The 16,751-nt window shown below is 46.6% G+C and overlaps 9 protein-coding genes and 1 non-coding gene across 10 annotated transcripts; 5 read left to right on the top strand and 5 right to left on the bottom strand.

Annotated features, from left to right (window-relative positions):
* Positions 1 to 421: 421 nt before the first annotated feature.
* On the top strand, positions 422 to 2,558 carry E1B28_010255 (uncharacterized protein). The gene is made up of 5 exons (XM_043155208.1): positions 422 to 718; positions 779 to 1,116; positions 1,196 to 1,780; positions 1,851 to 2,496; positions 2,546 to 2,558. The coding sequence occupies exons 1-4, from the start codon at positions 478 to 480 to the stop codon at positions 2,118 to 2,120; spliced, it is 1,434 nt and encodes a 477-aa protein (XP_043007673.1). The 5' UTR covers positions 422 to 477; the 3' UTR covers positions 2,121 to 2,496; positions 2,546 to 2,558.
* A 73-nt stretch (positions 2,559 to 2,631) lies between these two features.
* Positions 2,632 to 3,718, top strand: E1B28_010254 (uncharacterized protein; the record flags this gene model as incomplete). The annotated part of the gene is made up of 6 exons (XM_043155207.1): positions 2,632 to 2,694; positions 2,751 to 2,822; positions 2,874 to 2,998; positions 3,053 to 3,322; positions 3,370 to 3,581; positions 3,633 to 3,718. The coding sequence occupies 6 exons, from the start codon at positions 2,632 to 2,634 to the stop codon at positions 3,716 to 3,718; spliced, it is 828 nt and encodes a 275-aa protein (XP_043007672.1).
* A 2,349-nt stretch (positions 3,719 to 6,067) lies between these two features.
* Positions 6,068 to 6,154, top strand: E1B28_010253. Its single transcript has one exon. It is a non-coding gene; the product is annotated as a tRNA-Asp (tRNA).
* Positions 6,155 to 6,276: 122 nt separating this feature from the next.
* Positions 6,277 to 7,058, bottom strand: LSM4 (RNA processing protein; the record flags this gene model as incomplete). The annotated part of the gene is made up of 6 exons (XM_043155206.1): positions 6,277 to 6,338; positions 6,392 to 6,412; positions 6,467 to 6,578; positions 6,640 to 6,789; positions 6,958 to 6,999; positions 7,056 to 7,058. The coding sequence occupies 6 exons, from the start codon at positions 7,056 to 7,058 to the stop codon at positions 6,277 to 6,279; spliced, it is 390 nt and encodes a 129-aa protein (XP_043007671.1).
* A 43-nt stretch (positions 7,059 to 7,101) lies between these two features.
* E1B28_010251 (uncharacterized protein) lies at positions 7,102 to 9,467 on the bottom strand. Its single transcript, XM_043155205.1, has 9 exons — positions 9,059 to 9,467; positions 8,859 to 9,005; positions 8,623 to 8,802; positions 8,264 to 8,574; positions 8,121 to 8,214; positions 7,657 to 8,061; positions 7,454 to 7,547; positions 7,339 to 7,397; positions 7,102 to 7,286 (listed from the first exon to the last, which is right to left on the bottom strand). Exons 1-9 carry the CDS (start codon positions 9,407 to 9,409, stop codon positions 7,257 to 7,259), a joined length of 1,671 nt encoding a protein of 556 aa, XP_043007670.1. The 5' UTR covers positions 9,410 to 9,467; the 3' UTR covers positions 7,102 to 7,256.
* Positions 9,468 to 9,557: 90 nt separating this feature from the next.
* On the top strand, positions 9,558 to 10,590 carry E1B28_010250 (uncharacterized protein; the record flags this gene model as incomplete). The annotated part of the gene is made up of 7 exons (XM_043155204.1): positions 9,558 to 9,647; positions 9,705 to 9,913; positions 9,963 to 9,995; positions 10,056 to 10,083; positions 10,140 to 10,259; positions 10,315 to 10,343; positions 10,407 to 10,590. Exons 1-7 carry the CDS (start codon positions 9,600 to 9,602, stop codon positions 10,588 to 10,590), a joined length of 651 nt encoding a protein of 216 aa, XP_043007669.1. The 5' UTR covers positions 9,558 to 9,599.
* A 250-nt stretch (positions 10,591 to 10,840) lies between these two features.
* On the bottom strand, positions 10,841 to 11,681 carry E1B28_010249 (uncharacterized protein; the record flags this gene model as incomplete). The annotated part of the gene is made up of 3 exons (XM_043155203.1): positions 11,544 to 11,681; positions 10,958 to 11,490; positions 10,841 to 10,903 (listed from the first exon to the last, which is right to left on the bottom strand). Exons 2-3 carry the CDS (start codon positions 11,423 to 11,425, stop codon positions 10,841 to 10,843), a joined length of 531 nt encoding a protein of 176 aa, XP_043007668.1. The 5' UTR covers positions 11,426 to 11,490; positions 11,544 to 11,681.
* Positions 11,682 to 11,732: 51 nt separating this feature from the next.
* On the top strand, positions 11,733 to 13,029 carry E1B28_010248 (uncharacterized protein). The gene is made up of 5 exons (XM_043155202.1): positions 11,733 to 11,892; positions 11,952 to 12,014; positions 12,069 to 12,203; positions 12,262 to 12,873; positions 12,924 to 13,029. Exons 1-5 carry the CDS (start codon positions 11,833 to 11,835, stop codon positions 12,930 to 12,932), a joined length of 879 nt encoding a protein of 292 aa, XP_043007667.1. The 5' UTR covers positions 11,733 to 11,832; the 3' UTR covers positions 12,933 to 13,029.
* Positions 13,030 to 14,131: 1,102 nt separating this feature from the next.
* E1B28_010247 (uncharacterized protein) lies at positions 14,132 to 14,863 on the bottom strand (the record flags this gene model as incomplete). Its single annotated transcript, XM_043155201.1, has 2 exons — positions 14,132 to 14,341; positions 14,408 to 14,863. 2 exons carry the CDS (start codon positions 14,861 to 14,863, stop codon positions 14,132 to 14,134), a joined length of 666 nt encoding a protein of 221 aa, XP_043007666.1.
* Positions 14,864 to 15,370: 507 nt separating this feature from the next.
* Positions 15,371 to 16,317, bottom strand: E1B28_010246 (uncharacterized protein; the record flags this gene model as incomplete). Its single annotated transcript, XM_043155200.1, has 4 exons — positions 15,371 to 15,823; positions 15,882 to 15,965; positions 16,019 to 16,210; positions 16,267 to 16,317. 4 exons carry the CDS (start codon positions 16,315 to 16,317, stop codon positions 15,371 to 15,373), a joined length of 780 nt encoding a protein of 259 aa, XP_043007665.1.
* Positions 16,318 to 16,751: the final 434 nt, after the last annotated feature.

The following is a 16,751-nucleotide window of genomic DNA, read 5'->3' as shown; positions in this document are numbered from 1 at the left end:
ATTTATGGTACCGTCGGAGCTACTTACTCCCTGGGCGAAGCGGGTATGTTTCTCTCGCTTCATCTAGTAATGGCATGTCCTAAGTGCGGATCGGTATTTGGTGGAAAGCAATCAAGTATTGGACCTCTATCTATCTCTAAGCAGTAATGAATCCGTGCGGTTGACACACCGGTCGCTTGTGCTATCTGTCCAGTGAGTTGAAACCTAGGAGGGAAATAATGTCGACGGTGTCTACGGAGTCATTTATACTGTATCATGCAAAGAAAGTAAAGGCTTCTGTATATAGAACGTTTGACCCTAACTTGGGGAACTGACTCGGGTCTAGGCTCTGTCCTACAGGAGAATGTTTGATTTGTCCGAGTCTTTGTCCCATAAGTATAGTATACAGTAATTACTTACCGAGAACTGGTGATGACGCTCAAGGACCTTATAAATAATCTCATGCGATGAGTTCTCGGCCGTTACCTGCCTTCCTCCATGTGTAATGCGCAAGAGCTACCGTTTGATCTGTTACCCCCAATACTGGTGCAGTTGAGCGATCGTCGGGACTTGCATGCTTGTGCTCTTGTCAGCAAGGCCTTCAACCGTGTAACCACACCTTTACTCTACCATACACTCGACTCCAGAGTCATCTCGAAGCATTTGATACATCATCCGTCGGCGACACTGAAAGAGAAACCGCATCTGGCGCAGTATGTTAGGCATGTCACGGAAACTGGTGAGTTGGAAGCGAGGAATCATCGACTTTGTCTAACCCACGGAATCATTATCTTCCTAGGTTCTGTTCACAGAGGACTTATGCCAAGATATCCCAACATTACTCAGGACACCTTGGCTGCGCTTTCTTCGTGTTCGAACTTGCATTCGATGACCTGGATTGACGATACATCAACTACCGGCCCAATACTGCTTGTCTTCCTGGCGGTGTTGCGAAAATTACCTCTTCGATCTCTCACCATTCGTACACACAGCGATATCGGAGAGAAAGTCTGGCAGGAGCTCATCACATTTACCGGCCTTGAGAAGGTGTCAATATGGTGTATGGAAGGGCCTCCTCGAGTTCTACAGGGTTGGTCAACTGCCCTTGGGAAGACGCTCACACATCTTGAACTGGGAGTCAGTGCCTCTACTTCACATATTCTTCAACGTGCGTAATTGACCTTGAGGTTTATTTCTATATGATACAATCCGACAGCGATGCGCCGGCGTTCCACCTACAATTCTCATTACAGTCATCTCCCATCTCCCTCTCCTGCGTGACCTTCGACTCAAGGGTGCACCAGCCAGTTCCATTTGGCACATCCTGTCTTATCTACCTCAACTGAGATCGCTCGACACTGAATACCTTGGAGGAGGAGGAACATCTGGTAACTTTCGCCGCACACAATCGCTCCCCGTACCTGGACAATCCGCTCACCTACAAAAGCAACCGCCGCTACCCACATTGCGCAACCTGATTGTTCGTGCGACAACTGTTGACCAGAAAATATGGTCATGGATACGTGAACTAGTTCCAAATCCTGGCCTAGAGTCTCTTAAAATTCATGCTTTCACTCTTTTCGACAATAGTATGATGTCCTACGTAGAGTCGATCACTGGTAGTGGGCATGCGACGATTCCTCGCATGTTCATATTGGACATGGCATTGGTCCATAGGGATACGCTGAAAAGATTTGAAGTAGCTGGAGCTGGGTTAATGACTTTGGGAGATCTCGATTGTTTGACTGGTGTGTTCCCCAAATTAGAGGTTCTTGGGTGTAACGTAGCCAGTCGAGATGCGGTTTGTTGCTCTTCATTTGATCTTTTCGTTTCGCATTTGGCTCGTTTTTAACCCGTTTTGCCCTTTCAAGAATTCCATCAAGCAATCTATACGAAGTGCGCGCAACCTTATGACGTTGATGGCGCAGATACGGTGGATACCAGACCATACTGGTGCGGTGAGCCAGCACCAGTGGACCTGTTTCACTATCGACGATGCAAGAGACTTGATGCTGAGGACAGAGGACAGTCGCCTTAGAACTATTGGAGTGGGATCATTATTGTATGTGGGCAGATGGATTCACCCAGGGCCAATCTTCGAAGTTGTTGAGAGCGTTGCGGGGGATAAGTGGTCGACGTGAATTTGATCATCTAAAGGATTGGAAAAGGACTGTACAAAACAAGGAGGGTATGTATGTATTCCTGGTCCTGCAATTAAATAATCTTCTAGAGACACCGAAACTCATCGTCGTCAACGTCGATTGTTCTTCAAGATTTACAAATGGACTCACGTAGGACGTGCTCGGATGGAGAGTGAGATGAGAAGTTAGTGTTTTTCGCCCATGGAACTTGGAGATTTCCACGTAAATGGATCGCTCAGACAAAATACATCACGGAGGAGTGCACACTCATGGTAGGGCCGAGCGCTTGCTGGAGGTAGCACATATAAATAATACGAGGAGAAACGGCAAATGAAGAAGTGTGAAACGGTGTGGTGGACTACTAACATTGAATAATGTGAGAGTCGCATGTTCTCAGCTCAGTTCGGCTGCAAATGGGTTCCAAGAAAAGCGTAGCAGCTTGATCCCGTGCGAACACCGGCCGGGTTTACTTTTTTTTGAATATTCCATCTCGACTCGATCAGCGTCAAAGATGCTCTACATAATTGGCCTTGGTCTCTGCGATGAGCGTGACATAACAATAAGAGGACTTCAGGTGAGTATACAATTCAATTATCTTGATACCAGCTCAAACCGATCTAAAACAATCAGGCTGTAAAGAATTCAACGAGAGTCTATCTGGAAGCCTATACCAGCATCTTGATGGTACAAAAAGAACGATTGGTAGGCTTGATGTTGGGACATAGTATCAAGTCTAATGTATTCGTAAGAAAGGAAGCGTTCTACGAAAAATCTCTCATTCTCGCCGATCGTGACTTGGTCGAATCACAAAGTGATGAGATTTTACACAACGCTGACAAGGAGGATGTGTCTCTGCTCGTGGTCGGCGATCCTTTTGGGTGCGTCTTACCCTCTCCGCCGCTCTAGAGACCAGAGCTGACATACATACACAGGGCCACAACTCATACGGATATTCTTCTCCGTGCTCGTGCCCTTAATGTTCCAACCCGCGTAATCCACAATGCATCAATCATGAATGCCGTCGGGGCCTGTGGCCTACAGCTATACAACTTCGGACAAACTGTCTCCCTCGTCTTTTTCACTGAGACGTGGAAACCAGACTCCTTCTATGACCGTATCAAAGAGAATGCTGATCTCGACCTTCATACGCTCGTTCTGCTTGACATCAAAGTCAAAGAACAAAGCGAGGAAAATCTTGCTAGGTACGTAGAATCTGAAGGCTTTGGATTCTTTTTCTGATCATCTGCAGGGGCCGAAAAATCTATGAACCTCCCCGATACATGACAATACCTCTTGCTGTTACCCAGCTTCTGGAGATCGAATCGATGCGCCAGACGGGAGCCTTGTCTCCAGATACGACGCTTGCCATAGCTCTTTCCCGGGTAGGAGGAGGGGATGAACATCAGCGTATTGTCGCAGGGACGCTATCGGAATTAGTAAATCATCCCTCGGATGCATTCGGTGAGCCACTGCATAGTTTGGTTATTGTAGGAAAACGACTGCATCATTTAGAAGTGGAATATGCCGAGACTTTTGCGGTAGACAAGGAGCGATGGAGAGAGGTGGCCAGGACTAGTTATGGTTGTGCATTAGAATAGAGAAAATGAAATTGCGAATCCATACTGAGACTGCTCGCAGCTGGTATAGGCCCAAGTGTCTCCTGGTAGTAGGGCTGTTCAATTCTAAATTTTCAAACGTTGCAAACCATGTAATTCAAACTCCGCCCCATCGTCGGTTCGATCGGGCACCCCAGCCTGTAAGCGCCCAGTCTTTTTCTGCCCGCATCGTCCCCGCCGTCTCGTTCGACGTCCAGCCTCACGGTGCAGCTGTCACTCGTAAGGACCAAAATTCGGTATGCCTATTTTATCATATGTTCTCTATGATTTCTGAACTTTTCCCCCATTCAATTTCCCTCTAGCTTCATCAACACCTGTTCCTTTATATCCAACTTCTTTTTCTGCTATCTCATGCCGACTGTGACCATAACTCAACGCGTGAATGCTCTTCTCACGGATGCACAACATCTTCTTGTGGCGGCCGGTATCCTTGGGGGGGAGTCTGACGAAGATGTGGAGGACTTGGAGGGCGGCGAAGAAGTGGCAGTTTTGTTACGGGCACTTGGTGCAAGATGGTTGGAGATGGCATGTAGACTTCGTGGTGATGGTAGAAGGGGTCCATATTTCCAGTTTCCGAAGTAAAAAGACTTTTTTGAGTGCTTGCTGCAACTTCCTGACCGCCAGTTCCGCTCTGTTTTCCGGTATCGTACTAGTTATACTTTTTTCTTACCTCACTTTGATTTTTGATTACAGAGCCAGCCGTGATATGTTCGACACTCTTGTCAAGCTTCTCGCTCCGAACCCATTGTTCCAGTCGAAGGGCCGAAAACCTCAGCGCCATCTCAAGCACCAACTTGGCACATTCCTAATACGTTACAGTCAACTGGCTTCACCAATACAAGGTACGGCACTGAAGGTCGGAATCGGTACAGGCACCGTTGTTTTATACTGCAGGCGCGTAACACGAGCAATCAGAGAGTTACGTTCGAAGTTCGGTGGCTGGGTTGAGTGCATCACAAAAAATCGCGAATTGTGATATACTGTTACACAGTTTGTCACCACATGTCAGGACGTTGAAACCAGATACTCCAATATCATCCATTATCTTTTGCCGGGCAGATTACCAAGTCAATATATTTTTCCATCATCTATCCGGTATGAATATTTTAAGTTGTCAAACCCTGAATGATCTCCAAAAGGAAATAATGTGGAGTTCATTCACTCCCGAATTTCTGACTTCGTCATCATAGCGTACAACTCCCCAATAATTTTTTTGTTTGCTTATCTCATAATGACTATAGCTTGCCTGATGTAATAAATAAAATAAGCTGGTTGTGACAGGGAGTCCTTCATGCCACAAAATTTAATGGGGTATCATTTAATGTAGGGCTTCTACATTAGGACAAGGGGGTGCCTTTGTTGGCCTTGTTAGATGTATCAGCAGTGACCATCTTAGAACTGTATAATATTCAGGATCATCACCTGTAGAGCAGGTAGAGTAGTAGATGAGTGCATATTACATGTCCTAAACTCAGATTTTGAATGTGGGGATGAACCTGTACGTCGTAGGTATGACCGGCGCGCGCGCGTAACGCAATCAAAATCGCTAGCACCAGGCCTAAATTTGACCTTCAACAAAATAGTACTTGTAAGTACGAACTAACTTACTCGGTACTGCATGCATGTGACTGTTAACTTCTAAAAACCGTAAAATATACTAAACCAAAATATAATAATTATAATATGTTACTCTATATATAGCTTGCAGTCACGTCAATTGGTATCAGAAACAGAAATTAAGAAATCCTTGATATAGCAACATCAAGTGCACCATATATGAAATAATTACGCCGAAATGAGCATTACAGATTTTTTTTTGCCCCGGTGTAGGGCAAACATGATAATGTCATATCATGTCATATCTACATTATATTTGATGGTAGGTCGTCAGATAAGTGATAACAGCAGATGAGGAGCCATCGTAATTAGCGTTTACCCCCGTGGTTTTAATCCGGTATAATCCAAAATAAGGTATCCCATCATCTGGCAGGGAAATGATACTGATTCTGGGATAAGATATCACAGGCACGTCATGATAATCCATTATCCCAATCCCCGGATTTTTGTGATGTGAGGAGGAGGTTTATTACCTGCTGCTGCGAGTAGATCAAGTGGATTCTTCTAGGTGTCAATTAGTCTTATTTATATCACATTATAAACGGGGGAATACTATAGTGATATAGAGACTTAAAGACTTATAGATTATGTTTTCTAAGGAGCGCAATTGGGGACCAGCCGGAACGATGAAAATGGGCTTGTATGAGGCACCTGATTGGACGGGCGGAGTTTGAATTGCAGGATTTGCAACATTTGAAAATTTAGAATTGAACAGCCCTACTAGTATATCGGTTAGTACACGCGCCTGTCATCGTTGTTTCAAACGCGCGAAAGCTGGGTTCGACTCCCAGCCAGGGAGCGATAACTTAGTCTTTTTTACCACCTTGAAGCAGGCATTAAGAGGAAAATGAGTCCTGAATTATAGTATGAATATGGCTATGAACCAGCGAAATAGAATAACGTATGGTTGATACAGGGATGTATTATGCCCCTCGTCCTCTCCCTCTACCGCCGCGCATTGGAGCTCCACGTCCACCACGTCCTCCTGTGATCAATATCAGTCAAGGCAAGACGACGCACACTTTGTAGCAGACTTACCGCGTGCTGGCATTCCTCGTCCTGGGTACGGTCGGTAAGCGGAGAAGCAGATCAGTAACCATGATGTAAACGTACCGCCTCTGTTTTGTGGACCACCCCCTCGTGCATTACGACCAGCTTCCCTCGCTCTGCTTTGTTCTTCTTTCACTGCGTCCAAGAGTGTATCCGGTATCCGAAGATACTTTATCTAATGAAGGAGGTAAAGAGTCAGAGGAAGAACCCGTAATCAGAATGACCATATAACACACCGTACTCCCTCTTATATAGCATTCCTTCAATTTCCAGAACCTATCTCCGTCAGGATTTGTTTGGTAGACTTCTCGTAAAGTGATGTTCATAAAGTTATCGCAATTGACTAAATGCCCGTTGAAAGTTTCTCCATTCTTGAGCTCGACCAACTGGGAGAGTAAGTTATCGCAAATTTGTAGTCGGATTGATCCCGATATCAGAGAAGGCCCGAATATAGGTGGAAGGATTTGCGAGTCAGATAAGAGTTACGAAGTGAGTGGAAACTGGGAATGAGCGTGCTTTCGTTTGCAAGGCGAGAGAAAAGAGCCACGGCTAACCATTGGTTTGTTTTGGGCAGCATTAAGGAGAGAAAGAGGCAACTGTCGTATGTCGATGCTATGAGTCTCAGTACATCGCGAAGTAATCGAGCACTTGCCATGATGCAGTTGTGAGGAAAAACGCGTCGGTGGCTGTGAAGAGTATGTAAGGGTCAGGTCAAGATTCGAGGATGCGTTTAGTTACAAGTGATGATTTACATAAAGTGATATATAATCTCTCAGACTCTGGACCAGCGTGGCTCAGTCGAACCTTCTCCATTGCTTGAATTCCCTTGTACACACTGAAATCAACGTAGGTGCTACTTCAGGGGGTTGCACGACCGGGCCATCTATAGGGTCTCGTTTAGTCCGTATCCTCCGGTGGAAAGTAATCGGACAAACCGAGGATATAGCACACATTCTCTTACAGTGTACCGGTTGGCAAGCCAGGCGAGGAATCGCTGACATCCATGCGTTACCTTAGCGTCCATACCGACCGATTTTAACAAGGGCTCACCTCGACACCTAACCCGTAACCTCCATGTTGGCATGTACCGTACTTTCGCTGGTCTGTGTACCAGTAATAGGCAGTAGGGTCTATCCCTTCCCGTCTATAAGCTGCCATCAGTTCATCATAGTCGTCTATCCTCATAGATCCACCTGAGAAAATGTTAACAATCAAACGAAACAACCCACGAGAGTCAGAGACGACTCACCAACGATTTCTCCCACATTAGGCATCAACAAATCACAGCTCTCCGTGAACATTAAGTTCCCCTCCTGGTGAGGTATCTTTTTCATGTAGAATGCCTTGAGCTCTGCAGGGAATCCATGGAGGAAAACGGGTTTTCCAATAATGTCTGTCATCTGCCTCTCTGCTGCTTCCGCGATGTCATCGCCGACGGCGTGTTCCACCATCTTGACCTGGCCGTTCTCATCCGATATAGGGTTCCCTTTATCATCTTCAGCCGGACGCTTGATACCATGTTTATTGAGCCATGCAATGGCATCTACGTAGGACAAACGAAGGAATGGCCGTGCTGGGGCAGAGAAGGAGGGATTCAATTGTTTAATGAGGGCTGCAGAGGCTGGATTGCCAAGTAAAATGTCGACAGCATCACAGATCTACAATAAAGTGCCAACCCGGTAAGAAGCAAAGCGAAACATGAGTAATGATTACTTACGACCGTCTCGATATGATCCATCAACTGGTCAAAGGTGACGAATGCGACTTCAGCCTCCATGTGAGTGTATTCAGCTAGATGACGACGGGTATGGCTATAAAAAGGGTCGGCGAATTACAAAACAACAAAAAACAAATCCGAACCTGTTTTCGGCCCTGAAACTCTCCTGGAAACAGTAGACGTCTCCCAAACTAGGTAGGCAAGTTTCCAAGTACAGTTGAGAACTCTGCGTCAAAAACGCGGGCTGCCCGTAATAATCGAGTTGGAAGAGGGTGGCGCCGCCTTCAACCATGGTCTGGACAAGGCAGGGCGTTGTGACTTCCAAGCAGTTGAGTTTCGCGTATGCCTGTCGGAATGCGGCCATAAGTGCAGCTCGAAGGCGAAAAACGCTGGAACTTGTCTCTCCACGCAGAACCAGATGTCGAAGGTCGGCTTGAATTGAAGGATCAGATTTCTGGTTATACGTGAGCAAGTCGTTTCCATGATAATATCACGTCCGTACTTCGTTCAACCGGTTGGTAAAAGCATCCTCTTGTCCAGGAGCCGCGCCCAACAATCCCCAGTAGTCGACGATCAGTTCATGTCCTCCCGGAGCGGTTTTGCCTTCAGGGACAACTTGCAGTAATCCAACAAGCTCCACGGTCGATTCCAGCGTGAGAGTAAGTGCTTGGTATGTTTGATTCTGGGTAAAATAAGGTCAGGAAACATGATCGACGCGATCTATGATACCACACGTACAACAGTTCCAGAGAGGACAGCCTGGAGGTAGCCGGTACCGTCTCGAAGTGTTATAAACGTGATATCTTTTTGTTGCCTCAAACGATGGACCCATCCGGAAACTGCCACTCGTTGCTTCCTCAAACTTTCCAGGTGAACAATCTTTGACTGTACCAAATAATCAGCGAGGAGCGTATAAGGAGCAGTGAGTAAAACTCAACCCTTTTTGCTTGAGGTAAGCTAGAGTCCTCGACTAGGACGATCTTCTTGCTTTCTTCGAGTAAATTTTCCCGTTTCTCCTTTTCTGCACCCTTTTCCTTCGCTTCACGTTCTGCTAGCTCCTCCTGCTTCTGTTTCTTTTTCTTCAAGCCATCAGCAGTTTTGCGGGCTTTCTTTAGCGACGATTGTGTCGGTTCATCGAAAGGAGAACCAGCATCTTTGCGAATTGAATAAGTTGCTTCTGCAGACTCCGTAACGAACAAGGCATAGGCAAGGGTTTGATATGGTTGAGCTTCAGAGCCATTTCCAGTAGTATCTGAGCCAGCAGTCTCGTCTATGTATACGGGAGCCATGGAAGATGAGAGTAGAGATAATGAACGAGTCAGTAACCATAAATAAAGCAAAACCTTATCGCCGGAAATTCAGCGATGGCACAGCCACTCGTTGCTTTACCACGGTTCCCGGATCTGAATTCAGGTCCAGGCTCAACCATACGAGCTCGTTGATGAGCGCATCCACCACCTTCACTTGTCCCTGATCATCATGATATCTCGCTTTGCAAAGTCTTTTCTGCTACTAGTAGTCGCCCTTGTGCGTTCTCTATCCATTTCCGGATGAACTTCTCTCAACCTCATGGTCGTCTGACAGCTCGTCCTTACCATGGTGGGATTCATACATCCCCCATCCCGGTCATATCTTGACCCATGGACAGGGCAACTATTTGGTGAAGGAGGCGTCGAAAATACGCTTAACCTTAACGAGCCACCGCAACCTCCCGCAGATTCCTCTCCCGACCTCAGTGCCGCCACTGTCAAAGGCGGAGTGATAATGGAGAAACTCGGAAATGCTACGGCGAAGTATGGATTCCTTTTTTACCTTCTCGGTGTTTATTTACGCGATGGCCAGGGCAGAACTTGGGAGAGCGACATGGAAACTCTTGTGCGTTGTTTGTTCTCCAGCAGAGCTCCATTTCTCATTCGTGATTTTGACATGCATCAGGCACACAATGACTTTGCGGTATCCTGAGGTAACGCAAATGACCCCTTCAGCCATTATCGACCCAACAAATAACTTCTTGCCTAGCACCCTACCGAAGACGAACGGCATGCACTAGCTTCATATTTCCATCTTTTCTCGCGACTGTACCCATGCGGCGAATGTGCTGCCGAATTTCAAGCCTTATTGAAGAAGTATCCGCCACAGGTATGCAAGAAATGGCTCCTACTCTTCAATGTTCTTGCCTCTGAACGAAACACAGACCTCGAACAGGCTCAATGCGGCCCTCTGGTAAACAGCGACGACTGCTCGTCATCCAATTGATCTGTTTCTGACTGTAGTATCTACATCTAGGTTATGCTCTGTGCATAATGAAGTCAACAAACGACTCAAGAAACCTGATTTCGACTGTGCACATCTGGATGATACCTACGATTGCGGCTGTGGAGATACGCCAATCAATGATCTCAAAAAAACGCCCGAGGATACGACCAAGGATGACTTAACTGGTGTGGGTTTGATACGCGGAGGAAGATGATATGTATAAACTTTCTGGAAATAAATTATTATCGGAATGTAGCGTAATATATGGTTTTTAACGCGAATCGGTCTTGAAGCACGAGTATTCCCCCTTTTCGACTCGTTTCATTATATCTGTGTGTACTTATACAACAAATCAAAATACTACATACTCTACAAAACAAAACACTACACATTCTACAGTTCAACCGATGATGATAATAACTACAAGAAAGTTGTGTGGATATTCAGTGGGGTACAGAAAGCGTTCATAGCACCGCATTGAATAAATTCCTCAGTGTCCGAAAGCCGCACCATTCGCTTTCGTAGCACTAAAACAAGGACGACATGAGTTGGAGTAAAAAGAGTTCAACGGAAACACGCACCGGGGGACATAGATATGCTGGAAAGGGCTCCTTCCTTGAAATGATATACCTCGCCTCTATTGGGTCGTCGATGCTCTCCCAAGAATGACATCGTTCGCACCAACGAGCAAGCCTATGTTCCGGTATGAGCACAACGACTTCACTGGGTTCGCTTTTGGTACCCTTGCTCGATACGATGCTGAGAATATCAGGCTGTTTCGCGCCAAGTGACGAGAGATATTCGAGTAGGTTTTTGTCGGACGGTTCCCATCCAGTGGTTGCTTTGTGGTCAAACCAAAACCGGTGTCCGTGAACAGGAAGCTCTGCTGCATTCAGACGAGCGACTTCGCGACAGTCTGCAGTAGGATATGACTTGGCGAAGATGAGATACCACTTGTTCCGTTTCCGGCCAATAGCGAGAGAAAGTCTTAGTTTCGGTGGAGAGAAGTGGTAGAGGGAGCTGGCTTCAGGATCCAAAATGGCTACCATAATTTCAAAAGACCCAATGGCTTATATTTTGAGTTACTTTTGACTTCGCATCGAGAACGTCAGGCCTGTAAGGTAGAAAAATGAGACTCGCAGATGCTTGGCATGGAATGAGGCTCACAGCTTGTACGACGGGAAAGGGGAAATGAATGTATTGGGTGGAAGAAAGAGTGGATCCAACCTAAATCGTGCATATTATATAGGGCTAGATGCAGCTGTACATAGGATGCTGTCACTGTGGACGCCGAGTGGGAGCGGGTTTCAAAAAAATCTTCGAGGCGGTTCCGTTGCCGATTATGAATTTAGAGTTGGCACGTGGTAATTCTTATTGTCCGACCACCATCACCCGCCTCAACCGTCGTTGTCGTTGCTCTTCATTCGTTGTCTCCTAGATTCAATTCAAGAATAACATGGGTAATGATGGAGGAAGTATCCCTGATCGTCGCGACCTGGTCAAGACAAAGGCAAAGGTGCCGAAATTCAACATTCTCTCTACTATTGACTGACTAATCTTAGCGGTGTTTTGTAGGCTGAACAGGCTGACAAGGCCAATCAGACCAGAGCTCGATGGTTCTTCTGCGCTTTGTCCAAGGTGAGTCTCCGTCAGAAAGCAATTTTAATGGAGAGTGACCGAAATTCTCTTTAGCGACCTCTCCAAGAGCCCATAGTCTCTTGCGCTTTGGGAAAGCTGTATAACAAAGATGCAATATTAGAGTATTTGCTTGACAAATCTACATATGGGGATGGCGAGAGGATATGTGGTCATATCAGGTCTCTGAAGGTATGTTCCTCGTCATTCCAACCTATACCTAAACTCGAAGCTCAATCGTCGCTATCAGGACGTCAAAACCCTGAACTTGACTCCGAACCCTGCACCTGCTTCTGGGTCAACGACAGCTGAGCGCAATGATAAAGCAAGATTCATATGTCCATTGTCATTAAAGGAGATGAGCGGTTCTCAGCCGTTTGTCTACATTTGGACTTGCGGATGCGTCTTTTCTCAGGCCGGTTTGAAGACCATGGGCAAGTCCAAGGAGAAGGAAGAACAAGACGGGGAAACTTCCGAGCTAGATGTCTGCCCTCAGTGCGCTGCCAAATACACTCTCAAAGATGACGTTCTGTTCTTGAATCCCTCTCCGGTGGAAGAAGAGAAGATGCAAGAAGCAATGGAGCGTCGGAGGCAGCTTGAACCTGTTAAAACCAAGAAAACGAAAAAACGGAAGAACTCTGAAGATGACGGAGAAGTTGCGAAGAAGAAGAAGACGACAGCACCACCGCCTGCATCCAGCACCAATCCCTCCATTGCCGCTGCCAGTCGTGCAGTCATCAGTAGCCTTGCGATGGAAGAGGTGAAGAGGAAAGCCAACATGAGCGATGCTGTCAAGTCGCTCTATGGTGATGGGACGCAAAAGAGGACAGAGACCTTCATGACTAGAGGAACTTTTACACGAGTACGTTTACACGATTTTCACCGTAATAACGTTGCTGATGCAGGCTCTAGTATGCTTAATGTACCTTTTCTCTCCGGATGTGTATCATATTCTGTGCTGTAATACCACCTTCGAAACCGTCCGCTATAATCGCTCAGCATACCTACCAATTGACCCATTTGCCTCTTCTCATTCTTTGCGCCACCTTCAAAGGAGCCGGTGGTCGAGGTCATTTCAATTGTCAAGTGTCATGGGTTTGTCTACTAGCGCGAAGGTGGGTGATATGAGGTGAATGTTTGGACAATATTCAGAGCTTTGGGCAACTTTTGCACACGAATCTGTCGACGTCACGGATTTACTGGCGTGTGCAGGGACTCGACACTGTAAGTGACATTTGGTATAAGGTCACCTTTTGAACATCGTCATCATCCATCGGTCCGTTGTTTCGAGACTGTTCACAGCCATTTCTTGATTCTCGAATTCCCGGCCGCCGATCAAGTAAGTATTTCACCCTCGAGGACGGCTCCCCATCTGCTTCGTTGATCGCGCTTGGGGTCGGTCGGTCTTTCGATCCTAGTGGACATATTGGGCATGTTGCCACCGTCAAGGGATGAGGTGAGCTGCCAATTACGATTACGATAATATGATTTGCCGAGATGTCGACTGGTGTTCCCGGGAGTTCCCCAGGTATCTGCAAAACACAGCTTCAATCCAAGTTACAACCTATCGCGGTGATGTGTATTTCCGTCCAGTATTGTTCAAAGTCCGCTTCACTTGTCGATTGACAGGATAGCGTCCCCACGTAGACGGTCTTTACATCGCATCCTAGTATACCCTGGACGGTGTTAGGGCGGCCCGCGTGTTGTCAAGCAGTCCATACGTCAAATTGCGGTTTGGAAATGGGTTTCAAACGTGGAGTCTGAACGGCATTTTTTACCAACCTAAAGTTTGTAAATGAAACAGGGTCCCCCGATGTATCCCATCCCGAGTGGAAATCGATCCGAAATTCAGACAGTTTGACGCCCTGCGATTACAACATCCTAGACTTCTAGTCGTAAGAAACAGCATTCCCAGGAAGTCCATTCATAGCTAGAAGGACAACTCCCATCCAGATGATGATCCAATGTAATGTAGTAAGATGACAGCGTACAAGTGTGATACAGACGAGTAATAATGTAGATGAGAATAAATATCTGGTATGGTAATCAAGACTGAGTATAACTTTACACAATTTGCGAGGATCGGAAGGAACAGTGGTTTACGTCGTACTCTTCAGTGATCAGAACGGTTGTCTGGACGGCCTGAAGGTTGTCTGAATATGGACCCCAAAGGTCCTTTTCCTCTTTTCCGTCGTCGGGAATGAGTTAACAGGCTCCTCTTCTGAAATGAGCCCGTTCATCTTTAAACAGTTTTCCCGAAACGCGAGAAATGATTCGCCGTCGTCGTTGATATGTATCAGATGGTGAAGTTGAACCAAGCTCAACTTTTGCTGCCGGAAATGACAAGTTAGGAACGTGTAGGGCACACAAAAGAACTAAACTGTTTCTCTGCTCACCGGAGGGCGTTGCAGCTTGACCACCTCAAAGTCCACTTTACTACGGGAATCAAAGGTGTATACATCCGAACCCTGCGTGTTCAACGAAGCGCCATCCGAGTCTGTTTCTGGAGATGCGGGATCGCTGTCCAGTAGAGCTCCATCAGCTTCTGGCGAGCCAACTTGACAGTCGTCTGCGTGATGAAGGGGCGCAAAAGTTTCTTCGTCTAAAAAGAGATCGTAGACCGCGCATTCGTAACAGATGTCCGCGAAAGCTTCAAAGGGGCGAAGCACGAGCTGATCGTCTAGACCCTCTAGACAGGAATAGTCAAAGTCGACATTCAGTGCTGTGAGGTCGATAACAAGGTCCATGCAAAGTTTTATATTTTCCGCCGTCCCAATGGGGGAGGGGGGCTGGAGTCGGTTGGAGTGCAAGTGGATGCTATCACGAGAGTATCTTCCATAGACTGTGGCCATTATGGTTCAGCTGTGGAAAGCAAGGTTAGTAAAGAGACTTATAGTGAATGATTGGCTCACATTGCGAGGAAGGGTGGAGGGGTAAGACAAGGTTCAAGGGAAGGAACGTGAGGGAGGGAGACCGGTGATAAAGAATGTGAGGGTCGCGCCTATTTGAACCTAGTGCGATATACTCCAGAGAGCGATACTAAACCGAGGACTACAAGTCCTGTAGACGGGTGGGGAGGAGATGGAACGTAAAGGATGGACGGGAATGCGATCTTCTTATACCGGCTCATGGGGTACACAAGAGGTCAATACGGCTCCTTTTGTGTAACCTTAATTAATTATATGATCAAAATCGGGAGGACATGGTTGAGAAAAGGGTTTTGATCAACGGGCGCGACAGGGAAAGTGTATGTGTGGGAACGGATAGCATTTTATTCACAAGCCCAAATAAAACAACTAAAAAAAATGGGACCCCTAGTAGAAAAGAGGAGCGGAAATAGAGAGAGAGACAAACTCAGACTATCTCATGTCACTCTCGGTCAGTTGAGGTTTGCTCCTCCGTCTAAGCTTATTTGTAAAACTTTTCGCTCTCGCGATCCATCCTCGTCCATTCCCCGAACCTCCAACACTGTTTAAGGTCGACTTGGATTTTTGATTTTTCAACAAACCAGCGGCATGTACGACTGCTCCTGTCGAAGGCTGTTCTTCATCGGGCGCTTCATCCACTTCTACTGTTGCCGCCTGAACTGAGACGCCGATGACCATGTTACTCGACATATCTCCTTCCGTCATTATTGGTCGTGACCGTGCTTTGCTCAAACGCCGAGGAATCGCGTTTCCTATCGACCGTACTATGCTTTGTCGCGGTGCAATCCTCTGGACTTGGGTAACATGGTCATCGTCTTCCACATGTGCATCCTCATTGTCTTCGTCCGAAAGTTGGCCCGATGATAAAGTGTCACTGCTGCCGGTCTAGACGGTAATGAAATGTCAAAAGATATTAGGGCAGTATCCAGGGGAAATGACGCGCCTGCAGATGTGTTTGGTAAATGGGTGATGCAAGACCTGGCAGCGGTGATGTTGGCTGGATAGTGGATGATGAGTTGCTATTCATCTGGAGGAGGTTATTAGCAATGGGTGCAGACAATGAAAGAGCGGGCAAAGAACCTGGCCAAATCGTGTTATAGATATACTTGCACGCCGCCGTGATTTACCACTTCGGTGTGTTTGTCCGTCAGGAGTACCTGCTGGCCGTTGCGTAGTAGCATTCGAGCTCGAAGAACTGTCTTCGGTGATGGGCACTGACAGAAAAGATTCCTGCGCTCGTTGTGCACTTTCCTCCTCAATTCTCTGGAAAATCTACGCGTCGTACACGTTTCAATACATGTAAGTATGTTTGAAAAAATATGGCTTACTTTTTCAAGTGATTCCGGACAGGGAATAGTCGCCTGTGACTCTGGCTCCATAACGTAGTTGCTGAATATAGAACAAAAGCAGATAGTTGTGGAAAGACCAAACGAAAACAAGACAAGAGAGGAAGTCGAGAAGAGAAAGGTATGATGTAGAGTAGAACTGGAAGGAATAGAATTCAACGAAACCGCATGTATGTTGTAGGTACGAAACCTTCTGATGAGCACTCACCATGCTGGGCAAATAATTACGGAACACTGCGGCGGAAAACATTTTGCAATTGGGTTTATGTAACATCTGAACAAATGCGCCACCGACTCCCCGTCCGCTAACCTTGAAACTTGAAGCTTTCCCAATCTCTGGTTCATCTACTTATCTGATCAAAGAGCGAGTTTTCCACGGGGGTTTTCGTATCCATGATTGGTTGGAGACGCATAATTATCCCAGACAGCTCGGTTGGTGCGCGTTAAATGGGGTATGAAGGGATCCA

The sequence above is a fragment of the Marasmius oreades genome, chromosome 6, assembly GCF_018924745.1.
Source record: "Marasmius oreades isolate 03SP1 chromosome 6, whole genome shotgun sequence".
NCBI classification, from domain to species: domain Eukaryota; kingdom Fungi; phylum Basidiomycota; class Agaricomycetes; order Agaricales; family Marasmiaceae; genus Marasmius; species Marasmius oreades.
Note: the sequence above shows the minus strand (reverse complement) of the source record. Positions and strands in the feature narration are given on the sequence as shown.